The sequence below is a fragment of the Oncorhynchus clarkii genome, chromosome 1 (assembly GCF_045791955.1).
Source record: "Oncorhynchus clarkii lewisi isolate Uvic-CL-2024 chromosome 1, UVic_Ocla_1.0, whole genome shotgun sequence".
In the NCBI taxonomy this organism is placed as follows: Eukaryota; Metazoa; Chordata; class Actinopteri; order Salmoniformes; family Salmonidae; genus Oncorhynchus; species Oncorhynchus clarkii.
The window spans coordinates 46718421-46737437 of NC_092147.1; the positions used below are offsets into that span (position 1 = coordinate 46718421).

The 19017-nt window shown below is 42.4% G+C and overlaps 1 protein-coding gene across 1 annotated transcript in view; it reads right to left on the reverse strand.

Annotated features, from left to right (window-relative positions):
* The window catches only part of LOC139416415 (protein LSM14 homolog A-like), a 29573-nt gene extending 13484 nt beyond the window's left edge, over nt 1–16089 (reverse strand). The window contains exons 1-4 of the mRNA XM_071165010.1: nt 15856–16089; nt 9451–9614; nt 4611–4770; nt 477–611 (exon numbers count right to left, since the gene is read on the reverse strand). Coding sequence (XP_071021111.1) covers nt 477–611; nt 4611–4770; nt 9451–9614; nt 15856–15976 — 580 coding nt within the window. The 5' untranslated portion in view covers nt 15977–16089. The remainder of the gene's footprint in view (nt 1–476; nt 612–4610; nt 4771–9450; nt 9615–15855) is intronic.
* Between the last annotated feature and the right edge of the window lie 2928 nt (nt 16090–19017).

Genomic DNA, 19017 nt, shown 5'->3' on the forward strand with positions numbered 1-19017 from the left:
ACAATTACCCAACCTCCACCCAATTGAGACGGTTTGGGATGAGTTGGACCGCAGAGTGACAGGAAAGCAGCCAACAAGTGCTCAGCATGTGAGAACTCCTTCAAGACTGTTGGAAAAGCATTCCCGATGAAGCTGGTTGAGAGAATGCCAAGAGTGTGTAAAGCTGTCATCAACGCAAAGGGTGGCTACTTTGAAGAATCTGAAATATTTGTGTTATTTCATAGTTGTGATATTTACAATGTAGAAAATAGTAAAAATAAAGAAAATCCCTTGAATGAGTAGGTGTGTCCATGTGCCACAAGAAAGGAAATATTCAGGTTAGCCATCCCTTGAAAGAATACGACCGTGTGCTCTACAGATGAGTTGTAGGGAGTGAATGGGTTAGATCTACAGCTAGTTTCAAATGAGTTTGTTTCACCAAGGTGAGTACGTAGTAGAACAAATCAGTGTTTCTCTTCCTCGTGGGTTTCCTTTACCTTTAGATACAAGGACAGTAGCGGTACCCAGAGAGTGTGAATCAGTGGGGAGAGCAGCGCCAATAGCACTGCTCTGGGACTGGGTTGCAGCGGAGCGTGTGTCGCTCCCAAAGGAGGAGGGCGGCACTGATCTTCCTGTATGGAGAGGAACAGCAGGTGTAGAGTAGAGAGCAAGAACTACACAAGTGTGAGGAGTCCTCTCTGATTCTCTTTCAATTATTATTTTTGATATCGCACGTGCGATTCACCTGAATCTCGAAGAACCAATTACAAATGTCAGTTGGTCGAAAGGTGAATGAGGTGAGCCCCTCCCATTATCGAAGGAGCGACTCACCTGTCCTATGGTAATTCTCACAAGAGTACTTCTCTAAGCTTTCCTCAGCACGAAAATATATGTTTAACTGTTTCGCAAGTGCCGCGAGGTTACACCACCGAACGCAGAAATTCCAGCTCTAGTCTTTTGTGTTGAGTAACTTACCGAAAACATGTTGTTGCTTTGTCTCCTGTGTTAGCACGCTATGCTATTAGCCCACTGGGTGAACACTAGCTAGAAAACACAAGCCTTCACGGATAAACATCGACTAGCACACACACACACGTTACCAATACTTATAAAATGGGCCGCCGTACGTAAATAAACATGCTCAGGCAGCTCTAACTAGACAAGCGAGTTGTGAGGTTTTTACTAAATACTGGCCAGTGCTACCTTAAGCCACACCACTAGCCGTCACAATGAACGCTAGCTACAACCATCTTGCTATTGCTAGCTTAGCTCCCATTTTCTAGTTTGCCTAGCATTAAGTTACTTTGTGCCTACTAACTGAACCAGTCCCACCACACCGTGACCCAGTCTACAAGACTGCCTGTAACAGACTAGCTAAGGCAGCAAGTCTGGCTGTACTGCTAACCTATGCTGGGCAAAACGCTCACATGGCCTACCTCAGCTAGTTCAGTTCTCTTGTATGGTTTAGATAACGCTGTCATTTTTATACTTACCGACTCCAACTACTAGGTTCTCAGGTTCAAGAGAGAGTTAAAAACCAGGTCAGCTACAGTATCAAGGCCAGCCTTGCCACCACCTGCCCGGCAGATCCAGATATAATGGCAACCCGGTCTCCAATCGCTCTATGAGCCACGGTGCTGCATCTGGGAGAAGGGCAGTTCTCTAGCACCAGTGCAAACTGAGCGACCAGCAATGTAGCATGCTGCAAACCCACAGTCCAATTTTTCGCACAGAGATCAGTGGGGGAGCAGTCCCATTTAGCTGATTTCCCTATAGGGAAGAAGGTGCGCCAGACCTAGGGGTACACCCCAGCGCCTGTGTCCTGAGCTGCCACCTCTCAGGTAGACTAGACCGGACCAGACAAAGTGGGCTGTTATGTGCCTTATACTGAGGAGTGGCTTCCGTCTGGCCACTACCATAAAAGTCCAGATTAGTGGAGTGCTGTAGAGATGGTTGTCCTTCTGGAACTTTCTCTCATCTCCACAGAGGAACCCTGGAGCTCTGTCAGAGCAACCATTGGGTTCTTGGTCACCTCCCTGACCAAGGCCCTTCCCCGATTGCTCAGCATGGCAACCAGCTCTAGGAAGAGTCTTGGTGGTTCCAAACTTCTTCCATTTAAAAATTTGAGGCCACTGTTCTTGGGGACCTTCAATGCTGCAGAAGTGGTTTTGGTACCCTTCCCCAGATCTGTGCCTCGACACAATCTTGTAGGACAAATCCTTCGACCTCATGGCTTGGTTTTTGCTCTGACATGCACTGTCAACTATGGGACCTTATAGACAGGTGTGCCTTTTCAAATCATGTCCAATCAATTGAATTTACCACAGGTGGACTCCAATCAAGTTGTAAAACCGTGAAGGATGCACAATGGAAACAGGATGCACCTGAGCTCAATATTGAGTCACATAGCAAAGGGTATGAATACTTATGTAAATTGGTTATTTTTAATAAAACGTGTTCATTTCTAAAAACCTGTTTTCGATTTGTCATTGTTGGGTAGTGTCAACTGATGAGGATTTTTTCAAATGTATTTAATCCATTTTAGAAGGTGGCTGAAACGTAACAAAATTTGAAAAAAAAGGGGTCTGAACTTTACAAATGCACTGTATATTTTTTAAGTGGGGGAAAATACCTCAATATTCTTTAAAAAAAACTAAAACCAAATAATGTACAAATTAAAAATGGACCTTCAATCATACAGTTTCTTGACTGTGTCCAGCTTGATAATAAATCACAGAAATGACAGCTAGACTGAGGTAAGAGTCATTCATCTTGATAGCCCCGCGATGGCCAGGCAAGCTCTGGTTAGCAGAGATCATTCTCGAGCTGTACGACGAGCCCTGGCAACTCCCGTTATGCGGGGGATCTTCTGACCCAAGCAAACAAAGATTTCCACCCTCACTCAAACACAATCGCCTTCCGGGCCTGGCCCATGAGGTCAAATCTGAATGTGACAGGCCTGCCTCAGTCATTGACTATCCAGTGTCAGGGCCCCTTCTACACACTCACTGTTTGCAAACAAGTGGTGCATTTGAGAAAATGTGACAAAAAGTTGTGCTTTTTGCAGGTCCTTATTGCTTTCTCCTCAGTCTTTCTAGACACTATTTTGGCCTGTCATATAGGCTTTGGAAATAACAATTGGTAAAAACTTGTTTCAAGAAGGGGGTGCGTCGTTTACGTCCAGTTTTCCAAGCCCCGCCTTGGGATCCGTCTATTGCACTTGAGGCTATTTCACAGCATCTTTGAGCCGCTGGAAAGCATGTAAATTAAGTAGCTCTCCTTCAAGATCGCTTCACTGGTCACCCTTAAGTCCACAAAGCAAGTACGTGAGCCGCGTGCGCTGTCAGTTCACCATTCGTGCCTACAGTTTGCCCCAGGATTTTCCCCGGTTTCAATTGTCTCACCTTGGAGCTTGTGGCTTTCCACCCACCACTTCTACAGAAGAACTTCTCCACCATTTGTGTCCAGTACGCATTTTGCGCATTTACTTGGATACACCAAGAGCGTCGCACAAGGGGAGGCCACACTCATCAACAGTTATCACATTGGATTGTGGACGCTATTTTATTGGCCTATAATAACAAGGGATTACAGCCGCCGGACAGCCAATGGGCTCTCTCCAGTAGAGGTATGGCTACCTCTTGGGCACTGTTCAAAGGGCATCTACTTACAGGAGATTTGCGATGCAGCTTGTTGGGAATCCCTGCATACATGCCCAGGTTCTACCGGCTAGACATCACTGCAACTTCTTTGGTACATAGTGTCCTCAGTGTCAGGGCCTCTGAGGGTTGATATGTTAAGACTACCTGGCTTTGGAGAGCATGTTTGCAATAATGGAGTTGGCCATATCCCAAGTGCAATATGGGGACAAATAATTGAAAGAGAAATCAAGGTTACTTTCATTACCACTGTTCTCTGATATGAGTGAGATATTCCCCTACTTGTAAGAGCGTGACAAAGTTCGGCATGCTCGAGAATCACCACAGGGTGAGCAAGTAGCTCCTTATTATGAACGGAGGGGTTCACCTCCCTTCGACTGGTCTGTCTAACAGATGTGTGTAAATGGTTCCTCAAGATTCAGCTGAATCCCACGTGAGATCTCACTCATAATATCAGAGAATCAGGGTTACAAAAGTAACCTGACTGGCCTCATTATTTCCTGATTTGCTTCCTGACCTGTGACCCTTGGCTGAGTGCTAGCAGAATCTTCATAGAGCGGAAATGGCGAGTACTATCACACTGAATATTTTGAATATCAAATATGTAAAACATAAGGGAGCCGACAGTCTACGTGACTCTTTTGGCATAGTGGAGCCCATTCAAACCTTCTGCGCCTGTGAAATGCCCAGCTTGATCCAAGAGCCATGTGGCAGCCTGCAACCCTTGGAAAGCATACATGACTGTCACTTCCTGACAGAGCTTAAAACATATCTACCTGCATTTGACAGGTAGATTGCTTAATGCATAAGCTTGCCTTTGAAGGTATAACGTGACTGACAATAAGCTTTAGAACACAGTTGACATTAGTAAAGTATGACTGACTAATATCAGACCTTGAACACACTAGTGATTAACCTAGCTAGCGGTCCCTTCCTCACCATATCCAGGCTTTGTGTTGCTGTGGCTCTTACCGTCACCAACGGTGCCAAACTGCATGGACACCAGGGGGCTGGTGTTACACTGGCTGTACAGGGGCACGGGAGCTCGGTTGAACAGGCCGTTGGAGCCCACCGACTGGAATGGAGCTGAAGTGGCAGCAGGAGCAGGTGGAGGGGCTGAGCACACAGAGGACTGGAGAGGAAGAAAGCGAGAAAGGGAGTTGAAGCCAAATATCACTGCACAGGTGCACTTATATTAGGGATGTGCATCTCTAGTTTCATGAATGAGTCGATACGCATCTAGATGCACGGGCTTTGATACTTTTTAGATTGAAACGATCTGGTACGATTTAATTTGATTAGTGGAACGAATTGATGCACTAACATTTTTTAGCATAAACACCTTACTTTTCCATTTTAAATTAATATCTGCTGCCTATGGGAGTTCAGGAGCTGGGCCTCTGTGCTGCATCTGTCTGAGATTACTTCTCTAAACTGAGTGACCCTGTGTGTGTGTGGAGGCACCTGAGCCGAGCCATTGGGCAGACCACCCCACTATCAGATTAGGAGTGGGAAATGTACAGTATGTTCATCCCCCGCATTTTTTTTTATATCTATTCACCACCTGATTAACTTAATCATTTTTGCAGATTGAAAAATGTTGAGCTAGTACCATGTAAAAAAAAAAATTGAAACCATCTTGGCATTTAGACAGTTAATATAATGCAGCTTTGGATTTGACCTGTCTCGAAAGCAAATAGTTTAGAAGTTTACAGAGCTTCTCCCGCTCTGACTAATGATAGCGGTCCTTTTTGAAATTCTTATTCATGTAAAAAAAGACCAAATACACTGACTGTTTAAAGCAAACCTTCCAAAGCTATTTCTTATGTTGAACCTGAATAATCTAAATTTTAATCTAAAAATCGGAATGATTGAAAACCTCAATCAGCAGTTGGATGAGAGTTGCGTCGACTTTGGTAGGTTACACAACTCTGGTAAGACACGCATTTGGTAACAATGACCCAGCAAATTACATTGGTTGTCACTCGAATAATGCCTATGATTTGACATTGCGAAAGCAATTTTACAAGCATCTGAATGCTGAAGGTGCCAAATGTACAAATAACCTATTAGGCCCATCTCTCGTTGGCGCGGGCATCTGCGTCTCCCACACCATTGCTCTGTCAGCCATATGCAGTTATATGCATAAAGTTGGATAGGCTACTGAACTGAAGGAGAGGACGCATCATTTCAGTCATAACAGATGAGTTATTTCCGGAATAAGACCATATGGTGACCCGATTCAGGAAACTAGGCGTATGCCGCAAGCCTGGACAGTTGTGAAGAGGGCACAACAAAACCGATTCTCCCTCAGGAGACTGAAAGGATTTGGCATAAGTCCTCAGATCCTCAAAAGTTTCTACAGCTGCACCATTGAGAGCATCCGGACTGTTTGCGTTCTTATCCGTATTTTTTAAAACTGCATTGTTGGTTAGTAAGTAAGCAAGCATTTCACTGTTGTATTCGGTGCATGTGGCTAATAAAATTTGATTTGAAGTCATGACTTCACAGGAGAGCCGTCTGAACCTAAAAAAAATAATCAAAATGCTTTTTTGGAGGCAAAAATGCCTTCTAACATGTGAACTTGCATGTGCCTTAATAACAAACTTCTTTGGCATCTGTAAATACGAATAATATTGTTGAATTACTAGAGCCTAGTTGATTTAGCCAAAGACAGGAACCTTCCCGCTAGCCATGATTGGCTGAGATAATGAGTGGGCTGGACATGCCGAGGGATGAGTTTCAGATTGGTATGCGGTGTAGCATCTTGTCTATAAAATGAGCTGCTCGTTATGCGTAGATAATCCTTTCTACTGCAGTTTGAAATATGAAATTAGCCATGGAGAACTGCAAATATTTTGCTACTGCTCCTCAATAACATTGCTGCCCTGAATTTCAGGCGCTATCGACAAAGGTCAGTGGGAAAAAGTTGTGATGGCACGATCGTCCTCCAGAAAGTCCATGTCGACTCTCTGAAAATGAATTAGATCGATGAGGAAATCCCTGATTTAGGTAAAAACATTTTCATTGAAGGAGACATTGTCAGAAGACTCCACAGTGATGGGGAAGAAACGGCGATCAACAGTGTTGTCACGGAAGAAGTTGACACAGGCCAAACAAGTTGTGCAAACTAAACAGAAACGACTAAGGACATCTTATTTAATAAAAAGGGGGTTGCAGTCTGCTGTGAAGCTTTCATCCATGTAACTGCGTAAGAATTTAGCTACAGTTTCAGATATGTTTCTAATTTTGTCAGAAAGTTGTTTCATTGCAAGTTAAAGCTTGCTGTTAGCTAGCCAGATGGAGTTTGATGGTTGGCTTGTTAACCAAATAGGTTCTATCTTTAGCCAACTATGACAATCGGTTTGTATTACTAGTAACGCTACTCTATGGATTACAGTTCATTTTTTAGCTAGCTAACGTGACATATCTAAACAAAAGACCAAGTTAAAGTTTGCTGTTAGCTAGCTAGCGTTAGATGGCTGGCTGGCTAGCTAATATTAACTTACTTTTATTAAGTGTGTGTGTAACGTTAGGAATGTTCTCAGAATGCCATTTAACATTCATTGCTAGTTATAGGTTTAATGTTAACTAGATATTTGTATCTGGAATTTGTCTTTCAGGATCAGTAGAACACACCTGACCTCTTCACCAGTCATACTAGGAGAAAGTTCTAATGCTTCTCATCAACAAGAGAGCTGGCCCAAACAAGCAAAGGCAGCAGAGCAGTCAACGACATGTACCATTTCGTCACTAACTACAGAATTGGGGAAACGCGTGAGGACCTGAATTGTGATAACTGCAGTGGCCAAAACAAGAACAAGATTGTGCGCTGGTATTGTGCCTGGCGGACCATGCACAAGCGCCACCACAGTCTCGGACCTTCACTTCCTGATCACAGGCCACACCAAGTCCGACTGGTGCTTCAGCCTTAAGTAGCACTTCAGAAAGACCCAAGTGAACACTGTCGGAGATGGCTGGTGTTGTGAAGGGCAGCACCGTGACAGGGGTCAACATCCCACAGCTGGTTGGACTGGAGGATGGTACGGTGCTGGTGGAAAGCTATGGCGGGCAACACCTGACTCCGTACTTCAGACCACAGCCACAGATCAAGCAGTACCAGCACTTCAGGGGAAAATAATTGTCATTGCATTGTATGAGGTTATTATTATTATTCTCTAAACTTGGGAGGTCAATTGATGTTGTGCAGGTTTGTAATGTCTTCTGATTTTTTTGTTGCGATTGTTCCCCGTTTCACAGCTTCGATGCTCTGGAGTCTGGTGTTGTCGCCAAGGAGCGTTTGGACTGTCAGGACCAGGTTTCAGCTTCTGCGCAACGCTGACATCCTTCCTCCCATAGATAGTCTGCCTGTACAAGGACCACCTGGGACTGGACACAGCTAGACAAACTTATCTTTGAGAAGATCAGGGAGTTTTGTGACAAAGAGGCAATCAACGTCACATGCCCAGCATCAAAGTCAAGGGCAGGACAGAAACAGGCTCTCCAAATACAGATTCCCTTGTTCATGCGTGTTTCGGACGGACCAGTCATCAGCACTATTCAAATGCCTCTCTCCTAACACTGCTGCTCAGCCACTTTACCCCTGATTGTATGCATATCATCTATCACAGATATTGTTATTGTACATACCGGTACTGTATATTATTTGTATTGACACCATTTTTTAAATTGCTGCTATGCAAGTAACCATTTGGCTGTGCCGTTTACACCTTTTGTAGAGACCCATTCACTTAACAAAATATTGATATATAAAATGAATGTGGTCGTAACATGATTTTGCGACATACAATATCATGTGACCGTATCAAGTGTCAACCACAAATATATGAAGGATGCATCTGTTTATGTACTGTACATTTGCACCTCAAATCAGGTTTCAACTCAGGTTGCATGGCCTTATCACATAGTACTGCATACATAAGTTGTGTAACAGTATATCAAGTATGCCAATGTACTGCATTTTGGCAGTGGTGTAAAGTACTTCAGTATTTTTGGGGGGGGGTGTCTGTACATTACCATTTATATTTTTGGCAACTTACTTTACTACATTCCCAAAAGAAAACAAAAAAAGTAGTTTTTACTACATACAGTGGGGAGAACAAGTATTTGATATCCTGCAAAATCGGCAGTGTTTCCTACTTACAAAGCATGTAGAGGTCGAATTTTTATGCACTTTGTAAAATTTGAAACCGGTTTTCTGACTGATGCATGTTTAATTTGTATCGGTTTGGGCTCCCACAGACCGATGCATTCATATCGTAAACATTTGAACCGGGGACCAAGGCAAATCGTATCGGTACATCGCTATGTGTTACGTTCCCCAGCAAGAAAACCAAAATGTAGCGCAAACAGAAGAGGGTACAAACAAAGTCACCGACCAATAACTGAAACAGGTGGGGTTTTAAGATTGGTTCTGAAAGACACTCATGGGGGTGTCCACTGAAAGTTGACGAGTAACAACACCCACCATGATGGCCCACTAAATTTGCCCAACAAGAGGCAAACAAAAAAGGCACAGGTGAAACACCTTCACACCAATGAGATCACAACCAGCACAGGTGTAACCATACTGACTAACGAGGTGACAATCGGTGCACCCTATGTGCTAACGAGCTAAAGTCCAACCTCAAAACATAAATGGAGAAACCAAAGCCTGTAACATGAATAATGCTTTCTATAATAGAACAATGCAAATTGACACTTAGCTGATTCTTGACTTTTACTACATATGTCTGTTTTACAAGGGTGTACTTAGGATATTGAAGTACTTTGTGGTTGGGAGAAGCTGTACCTGGACGATGGCAGGGTCCTGTGGGAAAGAGCATGTTGGCTTTGGCGGCTCACACACAGTCAGGTCCTTGATGTCACTGCCTCTGAAGATTATGTACTCAAAGATCTCATCTCGGGGCGGGATGGGCCTATCAGTGGGCCGATCCTCTGTGCCAAAAGACCAAACTAAATGGGGAAAGACAAAGCATTCAGTTAGCATAAGCAGTGAAATGACATGCAATGTGTAGCCAAAATGTACTTTGAATCAGGTGTACTGTTGGACTGGGGGGAAAAAGTTGGTCACCCGCTCGCAAAATAAATGTACACATACATGTTATTTAATCATTGCACCCACACTGTTTGCGCGCCTCAGTGAGCGTCTGCGAGGCCAGGCGCTAAAATAGAAATTGATTTGATTGTGACACGCAACGCACTGTAAGTCTGGCCTCTCCCATCTCCTCATTGGTTTTTAGAGCACATACCCACGTGGGTGATTGAAAATGTACTTTAGGTCCACACTCTGGTCGGTTGTAATAATGCTGTAAAGTTGGTTTCCAACCGCCATATGAAGGCCAAAGAAAAAGAAGCCTGAAGGAAGGATGAGAGATGACCATTTTAAAAAATGTATCTGGATTAATTGTTGGAGTAGAGGACAGGGTGTATTTCAGGTAAAATAACAACCCAATGTTTATATACCAGGACAAATTAGCTAGCTAGCTAGGGGACTTTAAGTAGCAACCACTTAGTAGACCAGGTATGGTAACTGCTGGTGGTGAAGGAGAACAGAGGTAAAGAGGGAGTTTACCTAAAAGGGCTTTGTAGATGAACACATACAAATGTATATCTTTCTGCACATATAAAGTGAGGTCCAACCTACCATTTGGTACTATGCGCAATGGTGGGTGAGTGACATGGCATTTGTAATAAAGCGCAAGAAGCATGATAAACAGAGTCCAGTCTCTAAGACAGAGGAGGCTGCATGCATATAAGACAAGATACCATAATCAAATTACAGATTGAAAAGTAGCCTGAACAAGCTTCTTTCTAGCCATAAGCGGGAAGTAAGCCTTATTACGAGAAAAAAAAAAAGATTTCAATTTAAGCTTCGTCACAAGATTATCCACATTGTCCTTTTTAAAGTTAACTTGTCATCCAACTGAATACCTAGGTATTTGTAGGATAACACTTTTTCGAATCCCTAAGTCAACAGATCTGACAATGCTAACGTTCTCTGGCAGAGTTCTAGCTCTGGTAAAAGGTCATGAATTTAGTTTTTGTACATTCAAGACCATAAAGGGAGGCTTGCAGTGAATGAAAAGCAGTCTGGAGCTCTTCAACAGCCTGAACCAGAGAAGGAGCACATGAATATGAATATATAACTAGCATCTGTAACTTTGCTGGTTGCATCCCATTTCCCAAATCATTAATAAAAATTGAAAACACATAAGCTAAAATTTATTCTGGGGCACATATCTATTAATCTCAAGAAAGCTAGACTTGTGAAACTCAGTATATACTGACCAACATACCGATAACTGCCAAAATAAAGTAAACACTAGCATTGTGTCTTAATAGGGCATTGGGCCACCATTAGCTACAGATTGTCTGCCAGATAGTGTTTTTTAACCAAATATTTTGTGTCAACTACTGGGCGTTACAGGTAGGGCTCGAAATTAAAACATTTGTTAGCACTGGTGCTCCCAAGATCTCTTCTGGGGCTCCTAGATTATTTGCATTGATTGAGATATAGCATATTCGAATTCTAGATACTTTTAAAGCACATGTTGTGCACTAGAAACTAATTCAACCCTGTAAAGACATTTGTTGATTATAAAAAGCTAAAATATGAATACAAAAACCTGTGGTTGAAAAGTAAATTGTGGAATATTATGTTTGTACAAAAGCACTACCTATGTATTAGTGTTATTGCCAGTGTTATTTTATTTACCTGTAGCCTAATCTGACTGATTTACCGTCAATCTAATTTATTCTAACAGCTGATCGGCAATTGCGATAGAGCTGTGACTATGACCACAATGAAAGTGGAAGCAATTATCTAAACATGGCCATTAATAATTGAATAATAAGGCTACAGCCTATAACTTCAGTTTGTAACCTTCCCACTAGCCATGATTGGCTGAAATAAGTGGTCTGGGGCCTCCCGGGTGGCGCAGTGGTTAAGGGCGCTGTACTGCAGCGCCAGCTGTGCCATCAGAGTTCCTGGGTTCGCGCCCAGGCTCTGTCGTAACCGGCCGCGACCGGGAGGTCCGTGGGGCGACGCACAATTGGCCTAGCGTCGCCCGGGCTTGGTCGGTAGGGGTGTCCTTGTCTCATTGCGCACCAGCGACTCCTGTGGCGGGCTGGGCGCAGTGTGCGCTAACCAAGGTGGCCAGGTGCACGATGTTTCCTCCGGCGCATTGGTGCGGCTGGCTTCCGGGTTGGATGCGTGCTGTGTTAAGAAGCAGTGCGGCTTGGTTGGGTTGTGTATCGGAGGACGCATGACTTTCAACCTTCGTCTCTCCCGAGACCGTACGGGAGTTGTAGCGATGAGACAAGATAGTAGCTACTACAACAATTGGATACCACGAAATTGGGGAGGAAAAAAAAAAAAAAAAGAAATAAGTGGTCTGGACATGCCGAGAGAGGAGTTTGGATTGGTCTGCCGTATAGAAGGCTTTTGTCTATTTGAGTTGGTCAGTCTGTTGGAAATCCTGTCGAATGTGGTTTTTAAATGTAGCTCCATAAGTGTTGCTCTCCACTTTCTGGAGGATCCAGTTCGGAAAAATTAGTGGAATTAGAGTATGATAGCTAAAGAGATGGGACAATACCAGTTTCCGGATTACATCTTCAAACTAAGGGCATTTGTGGCATCAATCCGAGACATGGAGATGCGTCCACCATGCATGATGATGTATAAGGTAAGATGGTCTAGCTAGCTACATTCAGATATTACACATTTCTAAATTTGACAGAAAGTTGTTTCATGTCAAGATAAAGTGTACCGTTAGCTGGCTGGCTCCCTAGCTAACATTAGGTGGCATGACGTGATGTGTGTGATCTTACATGTTTACCTAGGTAGCTAGCTACATGTCTTAAGCTAAAGTGTCCAACACTCGTTGAGTATGGCCATGTCCGTAAACGTCAGCAAAAAAGCATAATGAAATTGTTGACAGCAGAGCTGGTTAGGCTGTTTTCATATGCCAAAGCAGCAGCTACTATTCCTGGGGTCTAGCAAAATTAAGGCAGTTTATACAATTTTAAAAACATTACAATACTTTGAGATTTCACAGCACACGGTGTGCCCTCAGGCCCCTACTCCACCACATATCTACAGTACTAAATCCATGTACGTTATCGTGTGTGTATGCATGTGTTGCTTCATGGTCCCCGCTTTTCCATAATCAGTTTTTTAAAATCTAATTTTACTGCTTGTGACAGTTACTTGATGTGGAATAGAGCTCCATGTAGTCATGGCTCTATGTAGTACTGTGGCCTCCCATAGTCTGTTCTGGACTTGGGGACTGTGAAGAGACCTCGTGGCATGTCTTGTGGGGTATGCATGGGTGTCCGAGCTGTGTGCCTGTAGTTTAGACAGACAGCTCGGTGCATTCAACATGTCAATACCTCGCATAAATACCACTTTCAGCAAGGAGAGACTGACATGCATATTATTAATATTAGCGCTCTGTGTACATCCAAGGGCCAACCGTGCTGCCCTGTTCTGAGCCAATTGCAATTTTCCTAAGTCCTTTGTGGCACCTGACCACACGACTGAACAGTAGTCAAGGTGCGACAACTAGGGCCTGTAGGACCTGCCTTGTTTATAGTGTTGTTATGGCAGAACACCGCTTTATTATATAGACAGACTTCTAGCTACTACTGCATCAATACGTTTTGACCATGACAGTTTACAATCTAGGGTTACTCTAATCAGTTTAGTCATCTCAACTTCCACATTATTTATTACAAACTTATGATTTACCTGTTTGAGACCCCTGAATAGATTCTACAAGTGTCTGGAACTATTGAGGGATGCAACACCCTTCTTCCACAAAACATTCCATAATTTGATGGAAAACTCAGGCCCCGCTCCAGAATATCCTATAATTGTTCAATTGGGTTGAAATCTGGTGATCTACCTTTACAAGTGACTGAGACACACTTTAAACCCTCTATGCTCAATTGAAGCCCCTCTTTCAAAATTCATTGACCTCTTATGTCATAGTAGCCAAAATAAATGGGAAACTGGCCATTTTTAGACTTGACTCCATGATGAGATGTTAAGTGCGTAATTAACTCAGGAATCACACCTGTGTGGTAGCGCTTGTTTTCAATATACTTTGCCTGCAGTCCAAACACTTAAGACATACCCATGTCCACTTACCCTTGCCATATACCCTTGGGGGAATCCCCGTCACCATCTTGGAGGGCAGTCCAATTGATTAGCCAAGCAAGGCAAGTTTGCAGCGTAAGCCCCCCCAACCCTCGTTTTTAGTCAGCTCTGTGAGTGTACAATTATGTTCACTCCGGGGCCATGAAACTCCCCATAATTCAATTTGCGACGATTGTACATCCGCTTCGACGATTGTACATCAATGGAGAAGTCAACATACAAGTGAAAGTAAAAATGAATGCAAATAAGTTAAATTGTGCTACTAATGCACATGAGGGCACAAACAAAATACTAATTTATAATTATTAATTTTAAAAAAAAATCGTAAGGTAAAATGTGTTTTGTTTATATATTTACATTTGTAAATATGAAATTTGGACAAAATAATTTAATGACATAAAAATGTTACAACTTATTTCTATCGTAGGTGAAGAATCCAAGCAGTACATCTCGCCACAATAGTGTAATATCTTCATAAATGTGTTCAATTCTATATCTACTGATGTCTTGCCAGTTCTCTTACATGAATACAATGCCAAAAGATGCAACACTGTTTCTGGGTGGTCATTACAAAAGGAACAATTTGTTGTTTTCCTTAAACTTCATATAGTTGTTGGCAGGATAATATTTATGAATAATTTTAAAGGAAACTTCCTTAAATTTTGTTAACAAGTAGGTATGTGCGGCAACAGCCAAACTTTTTTCCAACAAATATCAATAAATCCATTCCAATAAGGCATGGCATAAGGTATCCTGCTGAAACAAGGTTTGTATCGCTCTGTTGAATGGACCAAAAGAGAAATAAATCCTTCCTACTGATGAGTCAACAGGGTCAATGGAAGGTAGGTTCTGACGGTCAGGTCTTGACACACAAAAGCTTTAGGTGTTACAGGGATCTTGTAAAGTGATAAGAATTCCTTATAACTAAGTAAAAGAACCTCTACATTTACCAGTTGGCTCACCAATATATTATTTCAGAACCAATATTCTAAAAACAACAAAGTATTTTTATACAATAGATCCCAATTATTCCATGTAATATCTCTGAGGAGAAAAAAATAAGTTTATAAATTAAGGACCATGACAAGAAAACCTGCCAATGAAAAGCAGGACATTTCACTGGAACTGTGTCAATATTATAATTGCAAACCAACATGAAGTTAAGGCCACCAAAAGTAGAGAAGACATGAGGAATAAAATTCCACATAGAAGTGGGTTCTCATAGGTATTGCTTTATCCAATTTATTTTAAAAGTAGTATTTAAGGTAGTAATGTCCAGAAAAATTCAGCCCACCAAGTGTTCATTACAACAGTTTTCCTAATGTAATGGGTACGGTTTCTCCACAGAAAGTTAAAAAGCATCTGGTCTATCTCCTTCCTCCCTCTCCCTGCAAGTGTATACTCGTCAGACGTCATCAGAAGTGTCCACTTAATTTGAGGGGATAGGGTGTCCATAAGTGTTTGGACCGTAACCCTTGTATCCCTCATTTACTCAAGTGTTTACTTTATTTTGGCAGTTAGCTGTATATAACCAAAACTCGTTTGGTTTGCAGCTTAGATATTAATTTACGGGCACCAGTTTTTTTTCCCCCCATGCAGTGTAGAGCGCAAAAAAAAAAATTGCCGGCTGGCAAATTCCCGAAATTCAGCATCACTGACGTGGAGTTGCTTGTGAATGTTAGCGATGCAGTTGTCGCGCAGCGTCACCGTTGGTTAACACAATATGGCAGGTTTACATGATACTCTCAGTTTACTTGAAATAAACATGTTTAACTAGCTCCATCACCAGGTAACTTCTTAGGTTTAACAAGCCAACACTACTAGCTAGTTAGCAAGTTGGCTGGCTGACTAGTCAATTAGCTAGCTTGCTAACGTTAGCTAAGTAGACACCTTTTTCAGAACAGCATAAAAACAATTAGTCACAGTGTGATGAAATGACGTTTGCTTACAGGCATCTCTGTAACGTTATGTAGTTAAACGTTATTTGGTTGGTGCACAACAGTGCGGACATTTGCATGAGTTAACGTTCTTTACCTTTTGCAAGTGCGACAGTCGAATTCTCAGTGTCAATAGTGTAGAGAATCCCTTCGTAACGAATCTCGGCCTTAGAAATTAGGCTGATTTTGCTCCCGATATAAGGAGTTCCTCCACTCATGATGGCTTCAAAATCCAACTAGATCCCTCACTGAGCGTTTCTTTGAAGCATGTATGTGGCTAGCCCTTTTTGTGCTTTTGCGTGCTATTCTTCGATGAGGTTTAACTGCGGTTGGTATCCAATATGTTGCATTACCGCCACCTACTAGACTGGAGTACAACTCCCTTATACTTTGCTTGAAAAAATAAACAAACAAATACCCTACCATCTAACACTGCACTCACAATTATTATATATATATTTTTTAAATAACACCACCCTACTCCACTATTTACATCTATTTAGTCCTACCTCATGCCAACAACCTGAAATGATGAGACATCACAACTTAACACTCCTGAGTGGCTCAGTGGTAGAAGGCTACTGTACCTCAGTGCAAGAGGTGTCACTATCTGGCTGTGTTTGGGAGTCCCTTAGGGAGGTGCACAATTTGCCCAGCATTGTCTGGGTTTGGCCGGAGTAGGCCGTCATTGTAAATAAGAATTTGTTTAACTGACACTCCTAGTTAAATAAAGGTTAAAAAAGAGGAATTGTTTTCAAATTAACACACCCTGTGACTCTTCTGATGTCAAGTCTCACTCACCCAAATGCCACTACAACCTCAATTTTCTGTGACTTACGTTCCATCCCTGCAGTACAGTTGATAACCATTGCTATAAATGCTAAAAATCCAATCTTACTGAAACATACAGTTGAAGTCAGAAGTTTACATACACTTAGGTTGGAGTCATTTAAACTCATTTTTCAACCCCTCCACAAATGTCTTGTTAACAAACTATAGTTTTGGCAACTCGGTTAGGACAGCTATTTTGTGCATGACACAAGTCATTTTTCCAACAATTGTTGGAAGAAGACGCATTCCGTCTCCTAGAGATGAACGTACTTTGGTACGAAAAGTGCAAATCAATCCCAGAACAACAGCAAAGGACCTTGTCAACATGTGAACACAACCGGTACAAAAATCGACATAACCTGAAAGGCCGCTCAGCAAGGAAGAAGCCACTGCTCCAAAACCACCACAAAAAAAGCCAGACTATGGTTTGCAACTGCACATGGGGACAAAGATTGTACTTTTTGGGAGAAATGTCCTCTGGTCTGATGAAACAAATGACCATCGTTATGTTTGGAGGAAAAAGGGGGAGGCTTGCAAACCGAAGAACACAGGTATTGGAGTGGCCATCACAAAGCCCTGACCTCAATCCTATAGAGAATGTGTGGCAGAACTGAAAAAGTGTGTGTGAGCAAGGAGACCTACAAACCTGACTCAGTTTCACCAGCTTTGTCAGGAGAAATGGGCCAAAATTCACCCAACTTAAGCTTGTGGAAGGCTACCCGAAACATTTGACCCAAGTTAAACAATTTAGAGGTGTAACAGTATAATTTTAGACCGTCCCCTCGCCCATACCCGGGCGCGAACCAGGGACCTTCTGCACACATCAATAGTCACCCTCGAAGCGTCGTTACCCATCGCTCCACAAAAGCCGCGGCCCTTGCAGAGCAAGGGGAACAACTACTTCAAGGTCTCAGAGCAAGTGACGTCACTGATTGAAACGCTATTTAGCGCACACCGCTAACTAAGCTAGCCGTTTCACATCGTTACAGAGGCAATGCTACGAAATACTCATTGAGTGTATGTAAACTTCTGACCAACTGGGAATGTGATGAAATAAATAAACGTTGAAATAAATCATTCTCTCTACTATTATTCTGACATTTCACATTCTTAAAATAAAGTGGTGATCCTAACTGACCTAAGACAGGGGATATTTACTATGATTATATGTCAGGAATTGTAAAAACTGAGTTTAAATGTATTTGGCAAAGGTGTATGTAAACCTCCGACTTCAACTGTACATGTAAAGTAATCAATAAGTTCTATTATGGTAACATTAAAAAGTACATTTCAAGCTAGAACCCAACACATCTCTGTGGACATGGTTCGATGTCACAGGACAAGAATAAGACAAGGAAGTCCATTTGGGTTTCAAGGTCCTTTCAAGTCACTGAGTGTAATAAACATGTGACAGGCATGTTTACCTATGAGGTCGAAGGGGATGGATCAGTCTCTTTTCAATCTATTTCTCGTGGGGAATAGTCTGACGACTTGAATATTTAGTGACAGTTTCTGAAGCAGGGTCTGCATTCTCAACGTGGAATTTTACTGGCTGGTTTGCGTGGCTTGTTTATGAAGAGCAGTTTTCGAGTGAGAATCGTCCCAGTCAACAAGCGCCAAACCTGTGTGCCGGCGAAGAGAGTAGAATGATCTGTGGTGGCTGCGTTGCATGACGTGCTATCCATGCTATTTCACTGTCAGATAATAAATCCACCAAATGGTGCTACATGCTGGAGTCCTTGTCGATGATTGTTCACAACACAACGCAAAAAGAGTACTGTTGCAAAGGCAATTAGCATAAATGATATTGTATTAGGAAAATATATAATATTTGGACAGTACAAATGACAATGAACTCAAATTATTCATAAACTCCTAGTGAACTCGGGAATGCACCATCAGAAATAAAAACTCAATAAAGTAAAACCGGTTGCAACTTTTAAAAACCTGTCGTACCCTTTATTACTAGTCAGAGCTCTGAAATGTAAAAAGTCTTACAACAGTGCACAGTTTTGTCCCTCAACGGCTCTAGATGAACAAGAGAAAGCACTGTCCTTGCACTTCTCCGAGTTCTGGGAGTGGAAGTTGAAGGTGAGAACGGCACGTATTCTGTGCACAGGTGGGAAACGGAGGGATAGCTTTGCTAGTTATCCAGATTACATTTCACCGTGAGACTCAGAGGAAACTAACTATATGAGCTCACCCTACACGACTCACAACACAACTGTCTCACTAACTACTCTGAACACACAGTACTTTTACCCGTATTGTACAAGGTAAGTTGACTGAGAACACTTTCTCATTTACAGCAACAACCTGGGGAATAGATACAAGGGATGAATGAGCCAATTGCAAGCTGGGGTTGATTAGGTGTCCATGAGAGAATGAGGGTCAGATTGGGAATTTAGACAGGACACCAGGGTTAACA